Source organism: Chelmon rostratus, chromosome 16, assembly GCF_017976325.1.
Source record: "Chelmon rostratus isolate fCheRos1 chromosome 16, fCheRos1.pri, whole genome shotgun sequence".
Taxonomy (NCBI): domain Eukaryota; kingdom Metazoa; phylum Chordata; class Actinopteri; order Chaetodontiformes; family Chaetodontidae; genus Chelmon; species Chelmon rostratus.
In genome coordinates this window covers 8,484,300-8,508,553 of record NC_055673.1, presented here as the reverse complement: position 1 = coordinate 8,508,553, position 24,254 = coordinate 8,484,300, and the positions used below count along the sequence as shown (strand labels likewise).

Below are 24,254 nucleotides of genomic sequence, written 5' to 3'. Positions count from 1 at the left end.
TGATTTCAGACCACCCCGCACATATGCATCACAAAATAGTATCACACAGGTGCTACATAGCACATGCAAACTATGTTGCACTGTACAACCCTCAATAATATTGGAAATGGGATTAAATGACTCTTCTTGGTTGGACCTCTTTTATCGCAAAAGATGAGCTCTGCACTCAAGATTCAATTAGAAGAATGCTCCCTGCAGCGTCAGCAAGTGTTCACACATTGAAATTAGGGTAATTAAATTTTTTTGAGCCCGTTTGAGTTTTTTGGAAATGGTTGACTTGGTAGAATAATTAGCTGCATATGTGGTATTTGTTTCCTAACGATGCTGTTAGTATGTTTTTGCTGCGCCGGTTTCTATAAACAACCCTACATCAACTGAGACAGTACCTCATTGGAGCTACTGCATATTCTGGCAGGCTTGTAATTACAGCCGATATTTAATTTCAGATTTACTAAGACGTGTCGTGTCGCATGTGAACAATATTGTCATCACACATCCACTGAATTCAATTACCTTCCTGGGTCATTGAGCACGGAGGAACACACATACAGACACACACCACCCTTTGAGAATGAAGTGATACAGTAGCCAAATGATATGCCAGGATGCCTCATCTTGTCAGATGATGGCAGGCATGCAGGCCACTCAGCACTATTAAAGCTTTGGCTGCTTTCCAGTGAGCCAGTTTGTGTGACCCTTTCCACCAGCATGGAGGTATTAGTTTAGGGACAGGATGGAAAAGTGTGCAGTGTGACTGAAAACTAACGATCATGCAATACTCAGGTAATCCAACCAGAAAATCCAATTTGGAGACTATTAAAAGGCAAATTCTGTAGGCTGCGGATAGTTGTAATCCTATTTCAAGTGCTTGTAAAACTTGTACGTAAGGGGCTTGTCTAGAAGCCAAATCAGAGTAACAAAATTAACAGTTGGAGCTGCAGGTAGGTTTAGTGTTTCATGCTGGTTTATGTGATGTCCCAGTGACAATTCGTCCTGCTGAAGTGTCCATAAGCTAGACCCTGAATCTACTAGCTGCTATGTTATGGCATCAACATGGAAACAACTGGATAGTTGAACAGTTTGATCTCTCTCACTTGGTTACCTTGCTTATTTTTTAATATGTTTTACCTTGTAAGATTAATCAGTTTTCCCATCATCAGAAATTTCCATTTTCTATTTTTGTTTACGCATATTTAAAGCCAGCATTATGGATGAATGACGAATGTAACAAATCACACTTTGACAAATTGTCCAATGAATTTGTCCGACCTTGTTATTTCCACATATATTGTGCCTTGTACCTCACATTGTGTTATTGACTGCTATACTATTGTCTTATGATTGCATGTTATGGTGCATGCCACCAATATCCTCCACCTCCATCTATCTAAGACCCCTTCTTTGTGTTCTGCTCCTTTCATTATAGACTTTCGAGACTGCTGCTTTAAAAGCGCTCAATAACATGACACCTCGGCGATGCTCTAACCTGCTCATCTGACAGATGTCTTGTTGTGTGAAGCTTATGTTGCAAGCGCTCACTCGCCTTTTTGGTCCCCAAGCTGGCTCACATTTACAGGTTATTCATTCAGACTTTGACGGAGGTGGCTAATTAGTCATGGTGGTGATTACACCCCTGGAACCAAAAGTCGATTTAGACATTCAGCATATCGTGAACCAGTGGGGAAAAGGCAATGATGCATCTGATTATGAAGTCGATACTGAATGAGGCATTGCTGGCTTGTAAACAGCAATGCTGCCCACTTAGTCATGCTGATGATGATGGCTCTGTCTCAACAGGAACTGATAATCAGTGAAACGGACTTTTGATTAAAATTAATTATGATGCCAGCAGGGCACCCCAAGTGATCTAAGGTGCACAATATGCCACTCCTAATTTTCAGTTTTGCTCTGAGATATTATCTGAGGAGCTGATATAGGGGCGGATTGTTCCCTTTCATCCTGCTTGCTATCAATCCAGGACTGTTGTTTTTTATGGTGTTGCTCAGCTTTAAGCTCAGTTGCTGCTGGTTTGAAGTGCTGCGGAAGCATCACTAGTAGTCATGTGCTCTGTGGCCTGAGACCATATTGGCAGCTATGCATTAAATTGCTAATGTGCCTGGCAGAGCTACATTATCCGCCCCATCAAAGTGACAAGGGCAGGGATAAAGCACTGCGCTCGACTGTCCGTGAGATCATTGGAAAATGGGTTTTGTGGATATGGCTTGGCAGCGTGCAGAGTTGTCTTTTAGAATGCTTTCTTTTGAATTCACTTTGTTTCTGCCTCGCCGGTTTGACAGCTGCAGAACAATGAGGCAGAAGTAGCTGGCCAGTTCCACCTGCATTCAAAGTCCCACTGTGGTAGAACTCTCTCACACCTGGCTGCCTCTGTAGCTTTCCACTTTGTAACATTGTGGTTCTTTGCACACCTCAGTATGAAAAGAAGGATACTCACCGAATGGAAGAACGAAAGTATTGTCTCGATCATCTAATTTTTAAGGAGCAGTTTGGTTGCCCACTGCAAATTGTGTGGAGTAAAATGAGCTTTGGAAGATAGAAGTGTTAAATTGTGCTGGACAAGAGTGAATCTTCAGTAGTAAAAATTTCAGGTCGATTTTATCAGCCAAAAATCTGACATGCAAGAACAATGGCAGTGTATTTTTTACCGTACTGTGCCAAGATTCAGGCCTCAGATTGTTGAGTAATATGATGTAATTGCCCAAGGAGCCACAAAGATAAATACTCGTGTCAGCTCCTCAATAGCTTTTCAAGATCACTTTAAGAGGCACAATGGCTGTTATAGTTTTCTATTTTTTTCTCGGTTTCTTAAAAAGGCATAAAGAATATTGCTCATATAATATCTGATCACTGTGCTGTCATTGACTCATAAATGTTCTGAGGCACAGCTGTCTAGTAGAATTTAAAAAGTTACTCACTATTCCTAGACAGTCAAAAGAACATCAAATATCCTTAAAATGTCATGGAAATGTTGGTTTTCAGTGCGAATGTTAACCGTGACTGCTTCGTTGGAGAAGCGGCTTGTGATCGGAAGGTCGCCGGTTCGATTCCTCCACCGGACTGGCAGAAAAATTTCCCTCCCCCTCCATTAGCCTGATGTGCCCCTTAGCAAGGCACTTAACCCCCCAAAATGCCCCCGGGCACTTGATTGCAGCCCACTGCTCCTGTGTGTGGTTCACTGCATGTTGCATGTGTGTGTGTTTCTTCAAAACAGAGATGGGTGAAATGCAGAGAATAATTTCCCAGTCTTGGGATCAATAAAGTAAATCAAATAAAAAAAAAAAAGACGCCAATACAACATGTTTCACGGGATACAAACATGTGATACATGTTATCATGCGGGTATCTGAATTTGTACTATATACAGAGAAATAAGTCTTTATAACTGAAGTAGAAGTGGGGATAAAAAAAGTTGCAACTGTTTACAGTGGACTCAGTTATTGGAAAGTTAGATCTTTTAGAAATGAGACATGCTGCTCAAGATGAACACAAGACCCCCTCTTAACGGTGAATTTGAAATTTCTCATGTCTGGCCACCGTGTGCTCCCTGGTTGCATGAGCCAAGATGGGAGGCCTTGCACGAGGGAGGAGAGCTCCGGCTTCAGGTGCGATGTGGAGGCGGTAAAAAAAAACAAAAAAAAAAACAGGCAACTTGTGATGATTAATGAGCTGCACCTCATGCCAGCGATTTTCAACACACTGTCCCGATCATGGGTGTAAGCCACACACACACACTCCAGCAGCTTTGTGACAACTCTGCCGCTGCCTTGCCTGATATCAGACAGAATTGTTAACTCGATACACTCCATTTACATCTTCAGTCTGACATTGTGTCCGCTCTAAATGATTTCTGTGGGGGCGGGGGATTCAATTTCCCCTAACTAATCACAAGAGACCAACGTATCTGCCTGAATCTAAGTCATTTCAGGTTGACTAAATGTGTAGCCATGCCAAAATACTGGTATTGTCAGGCTTTTAAGAGTGGTGCAGAGCAACGTAAAAACAAACTACGTTATGTGTTTATACTACTTTGGGCATAGAAAGCCTCACTATCAACTTGACAATGCTTGACAACAATGTTATTGCTGCCTATAGCGCTGATTGGCAATTGTTGGGAGCTCATTGGATCAGTTGCTTTTTTGACTGAGAAACACTGTTTCGTGACATTATGCATCAGTCCAAGGAACAACTGATTACATTTTGGTGCATCATTTGGTGATCTTGACTCAGGTGCAGACCCAATCATTTATTTTATTTTGAAAATGTTGTCATGAACTATTGCATATAAATAAACAAAATCTATCTGACGATTGCATCTTAATGTGATTATCTGTCACTGTTGTTTGACACAGATCCCCAATTTACATGCAGATAAAAAACGTCTTACCTAAAATTTTGTGTAGTTAAAATTGCAAACCTAACATCTGAAGTATTGCTAAACGAGACGTGTGCATGTTAGAGGCAGCATTAGCCTCTATACAGTGCTGCACAGCTAAACTAATTAAGGCCTGTGTATGATTTGAAAATGTACATGAAAGCAAATTCACAGCATCAACATTTGGAGGCTCCTCAGCCTGGAATTACTGCAGAACAACAGCCACTCATGCATGTGTGGTCTTGGGAAAGCATTTGGAGTAAACATAAACACATAAATTTAAGGTTGTTAAAACTAAATCACGCATAAACATGGCTTTGCAATGTTTTGTCACATTTAAGGCTCCTCTCTTGTCTGCTGGCTGTCAATATATTTTTACTTGATTTAACTTAATTCTGGCTGGTATATATTTCTAGTACAGACACGCAGGTAGTTGTCCTTTTGCAAACTGTTCTGCCTTGCTATAGGTTCTCTTTGCGTCAAGTGTTTTACATGAGGTATATGGGCCTCTGAACATACCATAAAGCAGCCCACGTTAATGAGCTCTGCAGCAAAGACACTGCCTCTGAAAATATACTGAACACTTGCCTGGTCCTCTTTGGCAGCATTCTTCTCAACAATGTCAGCTCTTTCGTTCTGCTGGTTTGACAGTGTTCCAACCCCCTCAGCTTACCACAGCTACAGTGTGAATCAAGGCCTCTTTGTGGTGATATTCCTTATATTCATTCTCAGGTTTTTGTTTTTTCTTTTTGGTTTATTTGTTTTGTTTTTTTCTTTTGTTTTTGTTTTGTTCTTTTTCCGTGCCATTTTCTGCCTTTGTCACCCCAACGCATACCAGTGGTTGCAGTTGGTATTATCTGTACAATAAGCAGGCTTTGTTCTGAAAATGCCACAGTATGGGTGAAAGCCTGTCATCTCTCCATTTTTTTTAACCGTGGGCTGACCTGAGAATTGTTGGCATCAACACAAAGGCTCACATAGTGAATTGAAGCTTTATCTTCCCTATTCTAACAAGGCAAAATCTCTGCCGCTAACCCATTCAGCCCGCCTTCAGGAAATCTGGGAATAGAATAGAATAGAATAACCTATTCTTTCCTAGAGTTAAGTGTTTTTGCTCTGTCAACAGCTGTAACATTTTGGCAAAATATGGTCTATAAATGGAAATTGATGTTCCTTCTCTGTATGTGGGTATTTTGCCCTATTCTCAGCAAACCCTCTTCTCTTTTTCATTCGTTGCTTCAGGTTCAACTACAGATCAACACACCACCTCACCACAAACGGCTTCTACGAGTTCCTCAACTGGTTTGATGAAAGGGCCTGGTACCCCTTGGGCAGGATCGTTGGTGGCACAGTGAGTTTCTCCTCAAATTGATGCAAGCTTTGATGCATGTTTTACATGTTTGCTAAGTTGTTTCATTGTTCATCAATTCTTGGTTTTCTTTTGAGGAATACACATTACAACATTCTTGTGGAGAAAATGAAAATGACCTGATATTTATTCTAAGATTTCTCAAGCTTGAACAGGCTGAAAGGAGCGCACACAGAAATGTGTATTCCTGTGGTCTGGCCCTCCTGTTGCTCTCCTGGTGCAGAGCTGAAGGAGACTCCTCCTTGGAACTCCATAGTTCTGCTAGGGTACTTATCCACTCACATAGGCGATGACAGTGCCTAATGGATGGGAGACGGAGAGTGTTGATTTGAATTTCTGAAAAAGGTGGAAAATAGTGTGCTTCAGCTCTGTGGTTATCACCCTGCTCAGCCTCTTCAGGAGGGCATATGCAAGGGTGCTGGAAAGGACCCCCCAGCCGATTGATAAATCTTAGATTGAGGAGGAGCAGTGCAGTTCCCATCCTGGTCGTGGAACATGTTTAATCTTGGAAGAATACTTGAGGGGTCATGGAGTGTGCCCATTGATTTGTGTTTTTTTTGCACTAGGAGTGACCTATGACCATTGCCAGCATGCTACGGCCGCTGATACAATACTCCTTTGCCAGAATGAGAAGTGTGTATGTATCCACGGAAACAAGTCAAATTATTTCCAGAAGGCATTGGGATCAGCCAAGGGTTTGCCCTCATTATTTTCATGGTAGACTCTGAAGACACAGCTGAGGCGTAGCGTTTTTCCAGTTTGATTGCTCAGGATTGTATCGCTACGTTTTGCTGATGATGTAGCTGTGTTGGCTTAATCAGAGTGTGACCTCCGGTTTGAACTGGCTTGCTTTGCACCAGACTATAAAGTGGTGGGGAGAAGACTCAGCAACTCCCAACTCTAAAGCTGTGCAAATCTGTTAAATTGCCTCCTTCAGCTGGGGAGCAAGTTGCTAGCCCTGGTGGAAGCAGTACAAGTAATTTAGATTCTTGGTCACGACTGAGGACAAGATGGACCCTGCGATTGACAGACAAATTGGTACAGCATTGCCAGTCATGTGGGTGTTGTACTTGGTGATGGAGTGAGCTAAACCTAAGGGTAAAGCTCTGGATTTAGTTGTTGTTCTGTCACCTGTATTTCTGAGCTCTGGTAGTGACTGTAAGAACGAGATTACAGATTCAAGATGCTTTAATGAGTTTTCCTACCAAGGGTTTCTAGGCTCACCCTTTGGGATGTGGACCTCAGACACACTGAACCATCATGGTGTAGTTTAAAAAGAGCCAGTTGAGGTGCTCTGGGATTCTGATTAGGAAGCCTCCTCCCTAGTCCAGGCTTGTCCACCTGGGAAAAGAACCAAGGCAGACCCAGAACATGCTAGAGGGATTACACATCCCACCTGCCATGGGAATACATTGGGATCCCCCAGGAGGTGCTCTCTGTGTGCTGCCATTGTGACCCTGACCTAGTTAAGTTTCAAAAAGAAAAGGATGGATAGAGGAAGTTTTATACTAGCCATGGCAGGAATTTGTCAAATATTGTAAAGTACTGTAATACTGCTAAAGGAAAGTAGCTATTAATATTACATTTTAAAATTACTTGCCCTACACTAGCAGTGTGTCCCCCAGTGAGTACAATCAGGCATCAAATTATGCTTTAAATCATATTTAATCTCATAAAGGTACTTATGGCTGCCGTTGACCCAGAAAAACAACTAACAATAAATTTCTGTCTTGCATGTCTGTTGTAAAATCGGCATGGATTTGTATACCTGTTGTTAATATTCAGGAGCATGTCAGGGCTAATCATGGATGTTATGGAGTCAGTGTTTATGACCTTGTCAGTGGTTTATGTAAGAGAAAAGGGATGATCTTTAGTTTGTTCTCGTGTGTGTGAGTGTGTACCGTGTATTCCTAACATTGTGGGGACATAAATCTGTTTAAACAGTCACATTATGGGGACAAAATGCAGGTCTCCATAATGTAAATTATTAAATTTCAGAGTTAGGGTAAAGGCTAGGGTTAGCTAAATAATGGTTATTGTTAGGGTAATTCTCCAGGAAATGAATGCAAGACTATGTAATGTCCCCAAAAATGATGGATGCCAGACTGCGTGTGTGTGTCTGTTGGGAACACGGGAGAGGGGGGGTTGCATGGGGTTATCTTGGGTTAGGCAAGGCAGTGCAGGGATGCCAGAGAGCCCTATAAGCCTCCACTGGGCAGCATGGATTTAAGTCACAATCTAGTAGCAACAGTGAGCTGTTAACTTGACAGATTCCCCTCGGCTGCCATGGCCTCCCCGTTTACCAGCAGTGGTTGTGAAACATTGACCCTTTTCAGTGAAAAATAAAACATTCCGATTCCACGCAATTTATCTCCCATTTCCCCTGCCTCCCCTCCTCTGTGCATCTCTTCTCTCAAACTCATCTTCTCAGCCCTGCATCCTGTGAGCTGTGAATCCTGTGCGAATAAAATACCTTTGGCCCATCCATCTCCCCCTCTCCTCTTTAACAACCCCACCTGCCTTTTTCTGTTGGCCAGCTTCATGGGCCCACAATGTTTGTACTCTGAGCCGTAATTGCAGTAGCTAATGATGCATCAAGACTACATAATCCACGTCCTCAGTGTCAAATAAATGTGGAAATGTCTCCTTAGATGATTCCATCGTTGGGGCCAGCTAACGGGCTGGGATGGAGCCTGGCCCTGGGTGCCTGAAGTGTGACTCTTTCCCTTCTCACTCTTTCTTTCTTCCTGTCCCTGCTTAGTGTAAAATCAGTCCTGCAGGCTGATCAGAGAGTTGCTCTGCACAGTTGAGACAGCAAGGCATGTTAATGTTGTGCATTGCCATCAGATGTCGTTATCATTACAGCACAAGCAGATGGTGCAGGGCAGGAGCTGTAGCCACGCTACATGCCGATGTTTGAATTTAGTATTCGCAACAGCACAAGAGGCACAAGGAATTGGAATCCAAAACCCATCCATCAGCATTCATCTGTCATATGCAGTTACCATCAGCTACTGGTAATTGCATATGACAGGCCTGGCTTGTAATAATGGATGTGCTGGGTACATTACAGTATGTGGATACCCAGTAAGGACTTGTAGCCATAGAGTGGAAGCTAAAACTCATGATTACACTGGTAATCGGAATTGGAAGGCGTATAGTTTAAAGTTAATTTTCATGACATTTTAGAAGATCCCTAGGCTGCACAATGCGTTGTCTTCTGCATACAAATAAGCCTACAAAGCAAACAGATCTTACATCTTTCCCCTGTACACTTGTATTGATATTTCATGAATGTACGAGTAAAAAAAAAACCCAACAGCAAATAACTGCAGAGTAATTCACACATGGTTCATTTGAGGAAGATTATAGCAAGTTGTGCACTCTGCTCAAATTAATTTCACATAAATGTCATTTAATTTCCCAGTTGAACATTGCATCAAATATTTTGAATTGATCAGCAGAGTACCCACAAGCTACACCAGTCTGCAAACACGGGACTTGTAAGAGCTTTAGCTGGGTCAGAGCTTGAGTTCTGTGCAAGGTGTGAAGACAAAAGGTGCTGTGATGAGCATCAGTTTAATCTATAACTTCCTAACGAGCAGAACCACTGTCTGTCTATAGATTGATTTCTTTTATGAATGTTAACTCTGTTGCTCTGAGCATCAGTTTTTCTGCCCAAAGGTCTTACATTTATTTCACATTTCTCACATTCCAATGAAAAGACCACAAACTGAACAACAAAGTTATTCTACTTCTAAGTATTTTATGTATGCAGCCAAAGTTTGACATGGCTTATTCCTCTGTGCCATTGATGTCCGGTGTTGTCCAAAAACTACTACAAACATGCCAATGAGCCGCACTGTTGCACCAAGTGACACATTCCTTCATTACCGTGAACAAGGCCATTGCGGTTCATTTTGAGTTGATCCCACATGCATATTTTGTCGTAAATACTCACTAGCTCACCAGCTGTGTATTAACCCACAGCTGAAAATTGGTCCCAAAAAGTACACAATTTACTCCTGTTTGAGGTACTGGCTTTTTTAAAAATGAAACTGTATGTTTGGGAGCAGATGTTTTTTTTAAAGATTTACATGATCAGGAAGAACCAATGGGCTTGAGGCGAGGAGCCACAGATAGCATTGATGGTGATGGTCTTTTCATTTTATTTGTTTACAATAGAATGTATAGAAATTTGCCCGCCTTGTTCTGTAACAGCTTAAGTTTGCTAACAACCCACATTTGACTAGAAAGGGATTTACTGCCAGATGGTAAGTCACATTCTGCCTTATAGGGTTCACAGGCATTTTAAATAACATGTGGATGGGTCATTCTGGCGGCCATGGTAAATGCAAATGTCTCCCTATAACATGTAAATCTATGCAAAATGCAGCAAAGTCTAGGAATTTATGCATAGTGAAGATCTGACAGAGCTACCACAGAGGTTCTACATGCTAGCTCACTTTTACCTGCTGTGTCTTTATACAAGAGGCTGAGGTGGGATTGGTTGCCGAAATAACCATGATGGTAGTTGCTGGAGAGAAAGCCACTCACTCATTTACCTCTGTAGGCTAATTGTTAAAATCATTCGGAACATAGACAGGCTTCAGGGAAGAAGGGCATTTACGCCCACGCTGCATTCACAATCATAAAATGTGTGTGCAAGAGCTCTTATTTGCATTAAGCCTATGCTTTTAAAACATGCAGGGGAGTGGACAAGTGCTGGGTTCATCTCAGACCGCCACAGTCTGTTTCATACCCCACAATGCAGTCACCATGTAGTCACCATCCATGGCCTTTGTTTAGAAAACTAAAAATTGTTTATGAATTACAAAGTTACAGTCCCTCCAGGTTTTCAAAATACGTCCTTGACATTTTAACAATGGCGGTCTCATGTGGAGTGGTGGTCTGTGACCCTTCTGGCTCAAGCCGAGAGTCAGAAAACCACCTTTGCTCTATGCGATGGCGGTGACCAAGACTTTTGTCTGCTGCATTCAACCTTTTGCCTGCCTGCACTCAGTTTAAAACACCCTTTGAGCCACTATACTTCACTTTTCTTCTTCTGTCTGTCCAACTTCTTCATCTTTCATCATCGCTCCTCTGCTGTCTGCCTCTGCCTTTCTCTAATGTCTTGCTGTATTTCTCACCTCCTTTATGCCTTCATTCCTTGCTCTCATCCTTATCTGTATCCCTTTTTTAAAATTCAAAATCAGACAGATGATCCTGACAGTCCTCATTAATTGTGTATGATAGCGTTAAGTCTCTAAGCACTCAGATGGGTCACACCGTTTGGAAGACAGAAGAGTCGATATCAGTTAATGTGACACTTTAGTGCCTTTATGCTTAGGCCGGTCCAGCTGCCCTCTCCCTTTTTAGTTCCCTTTTCACTCCCACCCTCCCTCTGTTCCCTAGAGGACGACTGTCAGATGCTCTTTCTCCTGAGCCATAGATAAGAAATGGAAGGCTTCTCTAATGTGACAGTCCATAACAACAGTGGACTGTCAAGCCAATAAACCACTCTTTGTTGGCATAAGGACAATGCCTCAAGAGCATTTTTTGTAACTGGTTTTGTCAGTTCTAGTTGATGATATCTCCATAATGAACAAGCTACATAATGCATTCCTGAATGCCAATTTAGAGAAGAGTGTTGATAAATTATGCACAAAGATTTTTATCCATCAAGCTCAATGCAGAATGTACTTGGCAATGATGAACAATCTCCATCATCTCTGTAACGTTTTGGGGACGGGGACCCTACCACAGAGTTCAAAATGTCTAATAATTACAAGAGTAGTCTTGTAAATGGCAGGATGCCGCTCCATTAGACATAGTCCAATCCTTAGAGCTGAGAGGCAAGCCATGGTTTTTTTTTCACTGAAGTAGATTGGTTGATGAAGCTTAGGTCTCCTAGGCACCAGCTAATTAGAGACGAGAAGACCTTAGTTTATTAGCAGCAAGGCAAAGTGCATGGACTGCGGCTACAGTGAAGACACATCAGGGATATCACTCACACGTTAAACATAGCCTCGCTTTTTTACTTTAGACAGCCAGTGTACTGCACATGGCCTTAATTGGATCTGCTCTCACGTATAAACAAAGCCTCAGCTTCCACTGAGTGAAAGGTTTAATTCATTCTAAAGGACGTCATAAATGAGAGCAAATTTTGATAGTAGCGTAATTGTTAAAGTAATTTATTAAACAAAAAATGTCAAACATTTGCTGGTTCCATATTCTCCAATGTCACTGTCAGACAAAAGAAGCTGTTCAAAGAGTACACCTTTGGCTCTGGGGAATTGCTGAAGGCCATTTTTCACCATTTTCCAACATTTGACAAGCCAAATAGTCAACAGATTAATTGATGACAAAATTATTGGTTGCAGTACCCATTGTAGGTCCAAGTCTTAAGGCAGATTTAGTTCACTTTAGTTTTATTTAGCGTTGCAACTAACAGATATTTTAATTATCGATTAAACTGATGATTTTTACTAAATTAAACTAAACTATTGCTAAATTTGATTAGTTCCGTCATTTCAAAAAACAAAACTTGTTCCTTGTCTTATTGTAGTGCTCTTTCAGACATCTTGTGAGTGCAAGTACAGACAAGACAAGGCCACTGCAATAAACAAAAATGAAGTGAACTAAATGGGCATCGGAGATGCAGCCATGCACTGAGCATAAAAGGGAAATGTAACTAAGATTTGATCAGATAGTGCTCAAGTTTCTGTTGTGAAGACATAAAGGAATCACTTTAGACTGTCTCCGAACAGTGGCATGAAATGGAGAGGAAACAGACAGAAGGCATTTCTGCCTGACACGTTCGTTTCCCTGCTCCCAGTCAGCGTTGGTGAAGCGACAGGTAGTTGTCCAGCAGTCGGTCAGAGCTAGCTTGTCTTTTAGCTGATCCCTTCTCCTGAAAGTGTTTTTCTATGTGTATAGTCACAGTAGCTCTCGATGGCATAACATGCTCTGGCTCAAGGTACTGAACTAGCGCCTTGAATCCCTCTTTGTCTTAGTTACCACACTGATTGCTCGCATATGGGTCTCAATCATACGGCAGACAAACTGGGTGATGGCTTCAGAGCATGTATGCAAACCTACAATACAATAATGTTGAGACAAAGAAAAGAAGCAAATTGTAATATTTAACAAACTTGAACCATTATAAATTTGGAAAAAAAATTCTTTAAAGAATGGCCCTCATAATGTTTGCTGATTCATTTTCTGTCAATCAGCTGATGGACTAAATGTTAAACCTTTCCCTTCATGCTTTCTTTGTTCTCTCTGCCCTCTCGCTCAGGTGTACCCGGGATTAATGGTGACTGCCGGCCTCATTCACTACGTGCTCAACCTGCTCCACATCACGGTCCACATCCGTGACGTGTGTGTCTTTCTGGCACCGGTGTTCAGCGGTCTGACCGCCATCTCCACCTTCCTGCTGACACGGGAGCTGTGGAACCAGGGTGCAGGGCTGCTGGCGGCCTGCTTCATTGCCATCGTCCCTGGATACATCTCGCGCTCCGTCGCTGGCTCTTTCGACAATGAGGGCATCGCCATCTTCGCCCTGCAATTCACCTACTATCTCTGGGTGTGTACACAGAAGGATCTTACTGAAAATGTATTATCATGTGGATATACAGTTTCATGGGCATTCTAATGAAGTGACCGTTAAAACTTGTCTTTGAGCTCACTCTTTGGCATCTTCTATCCCTATAGTGAGGGCTCAGTCTGTTATAAGGAAAAATAGCCCCAATTTCACCCTGATGTTGAGTTATTTATCCAAAGATGACCATTTGGAGCCCAGAAAACTTCTGCATCTTGGGTTAAAGATTGAATAGCCTTCCTCCCAATTTACTTTCCCAAAATATACAAAGTAAAGAGAGCAGGGTATGTACCTTACAGAGCAACTGACCTTGGATTTGCACCATCAGATGAGTTCAACAAGGTCAGATTTATTTTGCATAACAAATATTTTTCTCACTTTGATTTAACAATTTGTCTAGGTTATCCTTGTCCTTCAAGGTAGACCTTGACAGAGAACAGAAATTCCAATATGAATACAGCTTGAATGTTTTCAGGAACGACAGTGCAAAGAATTTCTGAAATGTTCTTCCACTGCAGGTGTAAGGAAGGAGCTTTTCAAGCTACAAGATGTCTGAAACAGACTTTTCACTGAACCTCAGTCTGTCCAGTCTTTTCAGTTGCATCAGCAGCTACCTTACCACCCCGCAGCTATCGTCCTATGAAAGCATCTCTCGTGTGTGTATGCATGTATGCATGTATGCATTTGTGTGTGTGTGTGTGTGTGTGTGTGTGTGTGTGTGTGTGAGAGAGAGAGAGAAATTGAAAAGCTCTATTTTGCAAACACTTTTATCAGCATCCCCCTCTTTCTTGTTATTGGAGTTGACCTCGACAAGTATTGAGTTCTTCCATCCTGTATTGAGCTGTGTCCGTTCAGTGATACATGCTTTGCTTTTTACTTTAAAACCTGCAGAAGGATTTGATGTGAAAATCAAAACGTGGAAAGGAAACTTGAGATGAAGAACTCTATTTACAGATAACCAGCTGAATGGAAATGGAAGTAATCATCTTCTTCTGTTAAACTAGTGTCCTCTTGACATTGAAGAGGTGTGTTGAGATTGTAAAGGCCAGTGCTGCTGGAGTAAAGATAGAATTGAATGTAAAGGCACTAATAGGCACAGCAGGAATAATAGAACATTAAAGAAAATAAGAGTATAAATGAATGAATTACTGAATGTAGGTGTTGCTGGATGGTATATTTTTAACATGTTACAATTACGTTTGCATTTTATCTAAAGCGATGTACAAATGAGGTACAATGTGGGGGGAGATAGAAAAAGAAAAGGGGTGTTAGGTAAGTTCTCTTGGAAGATGTAAGCAGGGATTCTGCTGACCCACTCAAGTTCACTGAATGAGAGTTCAGGGACCAGGAGAAAAGTTTGGATTGAGATTTCCTGTCTTGCAGTGACACTAGAGCTTGTCATCATTTGTAGTGAATGTGGTGAACAAAACTGAATGAGGGGATTCAGGTAGATGGGTGCCATGCTAGTGGCCACCCTGTTGGTGAGATTCAGTATCTTGAACTTAATGCGAGCACCAACAAGGATCCAGTGGAGTGAAATGAAAAGAGGAAGCACATGAGCCCTTTTTGGCTGACTGTGGACCAGACATACTGCCACATTTTGAACCATTTGCAGAAGGTTTGACTGGGTATACCAATAGCCCTGGACTTGAGAACCATGGATATCCAACATATATGTTCTTTCGTCATGAAAAAAAACAATAAAAGGAATAGATGTAGGCAGTACATGAAAGTATGAGCATTAAAACTGATCTTGTTTCAACTGCAGAGAAATTGCAAATATTCTAAATACATAAATATCACTGCCTTTCATGTGAGCACTGTGAGCATATTTCTTATTCATACAATATCTATGTCTATAAAATGAATTCTACGAGCAAAATTGTCTCATGTTCCAGTAGACTGTGGTGATATAATATAAAAGGTTACGGTGAAGCAATTACAGTCATCGCTGTGACAGAATTTTACACCAGCGCTGTTAACCTGCACCAGGAGCAGGTGTCAAATGAATATGGAAGTTTAGTCAGTCCATATTTAATATTGCAGAATTAATCAATGTAAAAGATATCAAGCAAAAGACTTAACTGATTGTAAGGCAGTGTTTGCAAGTAGCAGCTGTGCAGAGCTGAACCTGCAAGCAGACAACCACCCCCACCTGCAAGGCCTTCCCCCAAACATGCATGCAACAATGAAACCCCTAACCCCTATTACACAATATCATATAATTCTTATCTGCATGACTCCTGCAGCTCAAATTTTTTTAAGCTTGGAGGCTTTAGCATTATCTAGAAAAGATTATTACATGATTTGTTGCCGCAATCCTATTGGAAACCAAAGGAGACTCATACAAATAAGCCACATGTCCATTATTGACCAACTGTAGCTGTGTAGTTGTAGGGAGACTTATCATTCTTGGCTGGTTCACATCAAGTGTGCAAGAGTTGCAGACAAATAAAACCCCAGTTTTATTTAAACTGCATTGATTATTTTTTCATTACACCCGCAGCGTTCAAACATGACTGCCTGCAGCTCTTAAAAAAATACCCTCTCTGCTAAAAACAGCTCAAGACTAAAAGGAGTCCCACATTTATGCAGACTTGTATTTGGAGCCCATGCTGTGGAGCTCATCAACATTCAGGATAAATGTTCTGTCTTAGCTGGTAGTTTGGTGCATCAGTTATTGCACAGCACACAGTCACAGATTCGGGCTTCTGTTAAGCCTAAACTATCCACGTAGCAAATTCAAAGACACGATTGTCACAGGTTAAAATCGTTGAGATTGTTCCTTAATGTTGTTCAAGTCACCTGTGACTGCATAAATATGTCTCTTTGTAAGGCCCTTCAAATGAAACGTAGAGTTGTTGTTGAGTTGTTCTGCAAAACTGTCGATCTACGTACTGCTTGGCAATTAACAATTGGAAATCGAAGTTCGTTTGGAAGTGAAAAGCAGCATGAATATTTTGTACTCAATTTTTTATTTTGGTTTTTCATTTTTAATGTAAATTTGCAATTCAGTGTTTACTGTTTCCAGGTCACTATATAGATTATTTTTTATGTGATTATGCAATTTACACATATAATTTACCTGTCATTTAAATTCTAAGTGGAAAAGTCGTACAGAGGCACAAATTTGCTGAATGGCAGCGCTGCCGCACGTTAGACTGCCTGTCCTCATCCAAGGGTGTTTCAGCAAATGAAAAGAAAAGGGCTTTCATTATGCATCCCACAGGCAAGTGGTAATAGTAGCTCTTAGGCTATTTGTCCAATTTTTATTTTACCTTCAAGGTGTTGATCTCCCTTTATGCTCCAGTGTAAAAACATGCTGCACGGTAGAGGCTTTCATCCAGGTAAAAGTAGTGATGCAGGTATTTCGTCATGCCATGCCTCACTGCTGTTTGTTACAGCATAACAAGCTTGGCAGTACAGTTGCTGCCGGGTTGGAAGGGACCTTTTTATCTGTCCAAGGATTCAGCCATTCCAGCTTATGTCACTTTGTTAAATTGTGCATGGATGCATTTCTAAATGCGGTTTCAAGGTAGTCTGAGTCACCAGGCTCGAGTGTGCTTGATGACAGCTCTATGGCTCTTTTTCGAACTCGCTCACTGTCACTGATCTGGCAATGACCTACAGTTTAGAGTCCAGGTGGCTGGCTGAGCACGCCTGTTGTGTCTACAATTTAAGTCCCGATATAACACGATTGGCACCGTGTCTGTACTGGCTCAGCGGAGTGAAACCAAGCAGCTGATGGTGTCATTCACTGGGAGAGCTGACATCCTCAAATATACAGTGCATATTTGGGAGCCAGGCATACTTGCACACATGCAAATATCCATAAATGTATGTTATTCACCTATTAATATACAGGATTTTATATGTACAGAAAAATCCAAACCACACAGAAATTAATTTAGTTTAAACGACACCATGTCACTTGCATTGACTAGATTTTAGAATTAATGGGTCCAACTAACACTCTAACAACCTAATATAAAACTACCATTTCCACCAACATGCATAGTTTTAGTCTCTAAAGTCAAAAAGGAGCACATATTGAACGTTTCAGCAAAAACAAAGGGCAACACAACTGACTATCCAAAACACGAGGACAAGATAATTTGCTAATTTTTGGATAGCCTGGAAACAAAGGAAAAGTCACAATGCTCATAAAACCTGAGATCTGCCATATTGAGAGAATTTGGCAACAAGAAATGCAAACTCTGCACAGTGCTGCAGATAAGTGCACTGTGTAAAGGGTGAACTTCAGGTGAACTGTCTCCATATCTGAAATGAGCTGCGTTGAAATAATACTCTCTAAAATAGTACATTTTACTGTTTTCAGACAGATTTTAAAGTGATTCACAGGAATGGAAACAATGAGTAAATCATGGCAGATCAGTGCCAGATCAGTCATAACAAATTATAATTAGTGAGAATGTTCATCAGCCTCTTTCTGTAGATAGGTTTCATATTTTCACAACATATTCTATTACAAATCTTTTTAAAGGACATCTGGCACTTTTAAGCATTAATGAGAGAGCTTTCATCCTTATTATTCCAGTCTGTTCCCATCCAATGCATCTTTTTTCCTCTAATACATCTGAGGTGTTTTCCTCCAGTGTCCAGCTGAAATTATTTTTTCGTTCTGCAGGACTCTCCAAAAAGCATCATTTAACTTTACAGGGCTCACCATAACCATTTCTCTTACACCGGGAAATGTATATCAGGGACATCTTTGTCTCCTGTGTATTACAATGGCTTCTTGTCATCTCATGCGTATAATCAGTACATCTCCAAGTGAGGCAGGTGTTCCTCGCAGCAGTCATCACTGTCTGTTAAAGGTGGGGTGAGTCATTCTGGAGAAAGATTGCTGATATCACCATCTCTCCTCCTTCACAATGCGATTACACATTAGCATGCCACATTTACCGTCCCTCGCGCTGCCCGATCTCTCCCCTTCGCTGTGTCCTGTGCAGGAGCATGAACGCCACCTGTTGCTGATCGGATGGAATAGTGTCGTGTGGCTCGCTGCGAGCCACTTTGTTTCGCATTTACAGGGTGCACACAGAACAGACAGCTAGTGGAATATGATAGGGGGGTATTGGCTGAATTTCAAATCCAGCCAGTATCAACAATCTTTCTCCAGAATGACTCACCCCACCTTTAAGATGATGTGTCATCAGCGAAGCACTGCCATCAAAAAAAATTCCCCCTCCACTCACCTGCCACCTCTCACGTCCTCTGTTCTATTTGGCAAGGGCCCTGAAAAACAATCATCCAGGCCATGCACCACTGCTTCCCATTATCAGTCTCATTTACCCACATTTGTCTTTGGTTTTCCTTTCCTCCTCTCTGTCTTTCTTCCATCTCGTCTCCCGTTAATTGTCTTTGTCTTCTTTTGTCCCTGCCATTGTTTTGCTTTTGCCATGTTCTGCTTTCTGTCTCTTCGTTCTTGTTCCTCACATCCTGCTGTCTCCTCCTATACCTCATTATTGCTCATGCCTGTCTTCTGCTCTCTTCCTTGTCTCCTTACTCCTCTCTTCCACATGGCAGAAATGCACAGAGCCATTCTCTCAAGCCTCAGCCCAATCTTCATTATCCGACTCCTTCATTTCATCCACTAATAACCCATTCAGCTCCACTCGCTTAATCTCTGTGTTTACCCCCCCTCCCAACACACACACACACCCTCCCATAATCTATAATTGAATCCCCTCACACCCAGGAGAGCTGCTCTTTTTAACACCATAGTTCTTCATAACATACACACACACACACACACACTGCCTCCCTCCCTTGCTCCAACCCCGTGCACCATACATGCATTGTTGTAACAGTAATTCCACTCTTTTTCTCGGCTCACATTTAATTAGCTGGACTGGTATCACACTGTGTGACTTCTGTGTCTTCACAGAGACGCGGCTGGGAGGGCAGTTAGAAGAATGGTTTGAGGCACGAATGGTTTGAGGCACGAGTACACTGTTTGTACTTTGCCGCCGAATCGACAACACAAGGCTGCACGCTAGCGTCAGGCCAGCTTGAGTGGGGATATAGTCTTCGGAGAACACAGCAGCTTGTACAGTAACTGTTGTCATCCTAATCTGTCATTATGCTTGTTTTCATTTCTAAACGATAGAACCACATGGAGCCATTTATGGGGACACTGTTTTGGTGGCTGTCCCTTTGGCAGTATACCCTCAGTTGCAGGTTTGCACCAAGCCAATACTAATGGAGTTGAATAAAACAGCCTTGCAATGAATCCTGCCTTCATGACACTTAGACTGTTCAGTTTTTGTTGAAAATGTTTCAGAGAGGTGTTGACTGAACTCTTTGATCATTTCCAATGCTGCAGGTTTGGTGGTTTTCAATTGTCTTGCATTGTGCTGAGAGGTGTTTGGTATATTTTGCGCACCCCATTTATATCGGTGAGGGTACCAGATAGTAGAACACCTCTTTAAAACAGACTCAACAAAAACTGAACATTATAACCTTAATAAAGGTAGGATTTATCGCAGGACTGGGCTAGTTTTACCAAGGTGTAGCTAATAAGCTGGCAACTAATTGCAACCTCAGGCCCTGTTTGGACAGTATTGATATTAATGGAGGAGACGAATGATAATGCTGTATATTTTCTCTCCTCAATCATGTTAACGCCCATCTTTCCAGGTGACATTTTAGCCACCAACAAAACTACAATAGCTGATTGATGTTGAGGGAAATTCGTGGCTTTTAACATCATATTATTTTTAACATTAGTATGCTAGAAATTATTGACAAAATTCAGTACTTAAATGCCTCAGCTGCCCAAGAAAGACCAGCAGAGACAGAATCACCTGTGGCATCATTAATACAACGACCCTTTTGATGAGCTTGCAGCACTTTGGTCTCAGCTGTTATCTTTGCTTTTTCCTATATTGTGTAAGTTTAAAAATCAGACATTTGTTCTCTGGACAGAAAATCTGCCACCCCATCTGCCTAAGAGGAATTGGTATATCTCATTCACTGGGCCTTTAGTCCTGTTATGCCAACCTCAAAGAGCAACGAGGCCCTTAAATATAATTTTTCCTTCTTCCACAAAAAGTAGTTCCATTTTCTTAGAGAAAGATAATCAGATCTTCTTACTATGGCCCACCTCAACACAGAGGGAAACCACTGCTTGAGGAAGGTTTTTATTTTTGTGAAGCAAAAAAAATCAAATTATGAAGCAGTGTCAGTGTCTGCCTGTATACCTGTGCAGTTGATTGATTGGTGGCTGATCCAGGGGTCTGTCTGTGACGCTCTGCTGGGTTGTTTGGGTGAGACCACCTTGGTCGAGCGATCACTGATTGCCACTCATCAGCACTGATGATGTGAATGTCACTTTTGAATGCATCTTTTATTCAGTTTGTGTGTGTTAGTGAGTGCATGTAAGTTTTTATTTTCTCAGTGTGTTTTTAAATGTTAATGTGTACACTTGCCGGCTTTATCGGCCTGTGCCGTGGAAGGAGAGCTTGTTTACAAGATTTTTTCGTTGGTCTAGTCTGAACCACTCTCCTCTCATCCTCTCTCACCACAGCTGGTTGTTCCGTATCTACTGTGATCATTAAGCTGTGATCATTAAACAACTTCTTAAGATGCACAAAATATGCATATTCATGTCCTTTTAACCCATTCTAAGCATGCATTTAGAAGTTGGTTTTACACATTTTGCATTACTTTCGAAATACATGTCTTGACTTGCTTTGAAATGTGGTGAAACGCAATGTAAACACAGCTTTTAATGAGACTCCAGTGTCGCAGCAGTGTGGGACTAAAACAAATAGAGTGAACCTTCTGTAGAGAGGACAAGACAACCTGCACTCATGCCAGATATGAGATTTTTCCTACTGTAATTGAAGGAGAACCACCTCATCATTATCACAGACAATGGTACCACCTTTAGTTTCTAGTGCCCCTGAAACACAACCCATGGGTCGACATGTCTTATTTGATGTTGAAGCATGTGTGGCACACTGCTGTGGCTGGCGTATCATTCTGTGATCTCTCTCTCTCTCTCGTAGGTGAAATCAGTGAAGACAGGCTCGGTATTCTGGACCATTGGCTGCTGTCTCTCCTATTTCTACATGGTAAGAATACTTCACACACAGACAGTGACACAAACAAGAGTACTTGCTAACCATTGGCTAAAAAAAGACTTATTTGGCTAAACCATCCCTCTGAATTTTAAGTCAAGACCACATTAGAGAGATATATGTTCATATACCCATATAGGACCTGAATTCTAAATACTTTATGATTTCATATTTTTATTCAGAATTGAATTTATTTTACAATTGCTTCAATTTGTGCACTGTGCTTTTTACACATTTCTGTTTTTTATTAAATGTGAATATGTGATGTGTGTTTGTGTTTGTGTTTCCCTGCTGACTAACCGACAGCCCTGAGCAGCGATTGGGATTACTTTTTAGGGTTCAGTACACTTTAGGCTTTTGTCAATTCTGTGTCTGATTCAGCTTATTGATTCTGGTTCTTATCAACCCTTTTCCATTTCTTGTCTTATTATTTGAGCCAGAGAAGATACCAAAATATGTTCAAAGCAAAAATCTCAGTATGTTTGTGCAGTCATATACAATCATTCATCATAAGCAACAAGGGTGTTTGATATGTAAGATGAAGAAAGATGTTAATCATCCTTATTTTTGCACACATAAAGAACCTTCACAGTTTCATACTTGTCTTAACTGATGTTATAGATGCTGGCACTAACTGACTCTGCAGCACTTTGATTACAAGAGTGAATATAGAAAAGATGCTGCATTCTGACACAGTGCTACAGGAAATGCTGTGTCATGTTAGTCAGACTTCCTCACTACTATGAAGTTATTGTCATGCATTGCAGCTGTCTTTTATAATGCTGTAGCATAGCTTGTAAGTTTGTATGCTCATGTTCTGTACTGTCATTCTTTTTTAAACACTGACACTAAATCTAAACACTACACATGTGCACAGACACAAGCTGACCGGGACACGGAAGGTTTCTCAACGAATCCCATTTTATATTTAAAGCTTATATTTAAAGTTCCAAATTCAGTACTGGTCCTTGATGATTAACCCTCCCCCCATGATGATCACACTGGGACAGTTTTCCTTTGTCCAGCATAGACATGGCAATGCATGGAGAAAGGAGAGCCGCAGTTCAGCCAGTGTTTTCTGCATTATTTATGAATTCAGGCAGAAGCCCATCCGGGGCTTGATGAGAGCGATGAGATAAAAAAGACAATCCAGGCACACTGCCTCAGCGACAGATTGTTTGCATGTGTGTGTGAGTGTATGTGAGGGTCCATGATCGCTTATGAAAATCTCCAGCTTCTTGCTCATTTCAGGCTTAATCTCTGTGGCCGGCAGTGAGACAGATATCAAATGAAACAGATTACCGAAATCCGGCTTCATCGATCACACTGGGTCACACCGGGGCGGGGCGGTAGAGAGGATTGGAGAGGGGAGTGATGGAAGGATGAATAGAACAGGAGACAAAACAGGATGGAGAGGGAGCAGAGACAAAGGGATGAAGAGAGGTATGGAAAGATAAGGATAGAGGGGACAGAGAGATGGAGGGAAATACAGAATGATAAGACAGGAGAGAGAATATATTGTGATGTGTAACTTCAGCACTGTCCCAGTCAGCAGCAATGGGAACATTGAGTCTTCTTTCTCCTTATTACTATTTTCTCTTCTTCACACCCTTTCTCCCCCTATCCTATGTGATGTTCCTCTGTACTGTATCTGCAGCCCACCCACTGTTTCAGATGAGACCTCTAGCAGCATGCAACAAACTAGGCTTGTATGTCTCCATCAACCCCATCAACCTCCCACCATCTCCGCTTGGTACTGCACAAAAAGTACCGCATACACTTGTTGACCTGCGCATACTTTTTTTTAACCACCCTGTCACCTTATGCTGTCAATTTAATCAGGATATAGCCATAGCTACGTTTTCCCGTGGGGCTTAATTGAATGTGACACTCGTAAAGCAGATATGGAGACAGGGAGGGAGAGATCCCATGCCTGGATATTGGCATAATTATAGAGGGGAGGACAGAGAAGGACGAGATTAAGAAGAGGATCAGCAGCAGGACCTACTGATGGACAGGAGCCACAGGGACTATTTTGCCTTTCTGTGCAGCATCCTCCTTTCATCCCTCTAGGGGTGAGGGTAGAGTGGGGTTGAGGGTGAAGCAAGGAGAAAACGGACAGAGGACAGAGCAAAAGCAGATGCATAGATGGACTGCACTGTTCATTTCCAAAGCGTTGGCCTTTTTTTCTCTGTAAGCCCTCCACAGTCTCCTGTAGCGGAGCTACCTGGAACATCAGAGCACGCCTAAAGCTCCTTTGCTTAATCAACTATTGATTAAATGCTCCGAACAAGAGGCTTCTCAAGTGAGTGTTGAAAGATGTCACTTTGTTTTACTTCTTAGCTATGCTAGCGGCATAGCTCTCAGGATGTCAGTGGTTGGTCGGTCCACTACTTTGATCCAGACTGAAATATCGCAACAATTCAGTGTACAGACGTCCACTGTCCCCAGATGATGAAGCCTAATGACTTAGACAATTACCTGACTTTTCCTGAGGCCATTGAGGACATTGAACTTGGCACAGACATACATGCCCCTGTGTGAATGAACTGTAATAACTTTGTTGGCCCCCTGATTTTCCATCTAACAGCACTGAAATAAGATGGCAAACATTAAACCTGCCAAATATCAGCATGCTAACATTGTCATTGTGCGCATGCTAATGTTAGCATTCAGCTTAACCCAAGTAGTGTCATATTGAAGTGTTCTTAATAAAGCAGAAAGTCCCTGCTAATATTAGAGAGGGCACAGCTAGTGAATAACTACACATAAACAAAACAGCAT

General features: G+C 41.7%; 1 protein-coding gene across 3 annotated transcripts in view; it reads left to right on the top strand.

Annotated features, from left to right (window-relative positions):
* LOC121619413 (dolichyl-diphosphooligosaccharide--protein glycosyltransferase subunit STT3B) overlaps positions 1 to 24,254 on the top strand; it is an 88,222-nt gene that overhangs the window by 32,299 nt on the left and 31,669 nt on the right. For all 3 annotated transcript variants that reach the window (XM_041955115.1, XM_041955114.1, XM_041955116.1), the window contains exons 2-4: positions 5,633 to 5,741; positions 13,060 to 13,347; positions 21,399 to 21,464. In XM_041955115.1, coding sequence (XP_041811049.1) covers positions 5,633 to 5,741; positions 13,060 to 13,347; positions 21,399 to 21,464 — 463 coding nt within the window. The remainder of the gene's footprint in view (positions 1 to 5,632; positions 5,742 to 13,059; positions 13,348 to 21,398; positions 21,465 to 24,254) is intronic.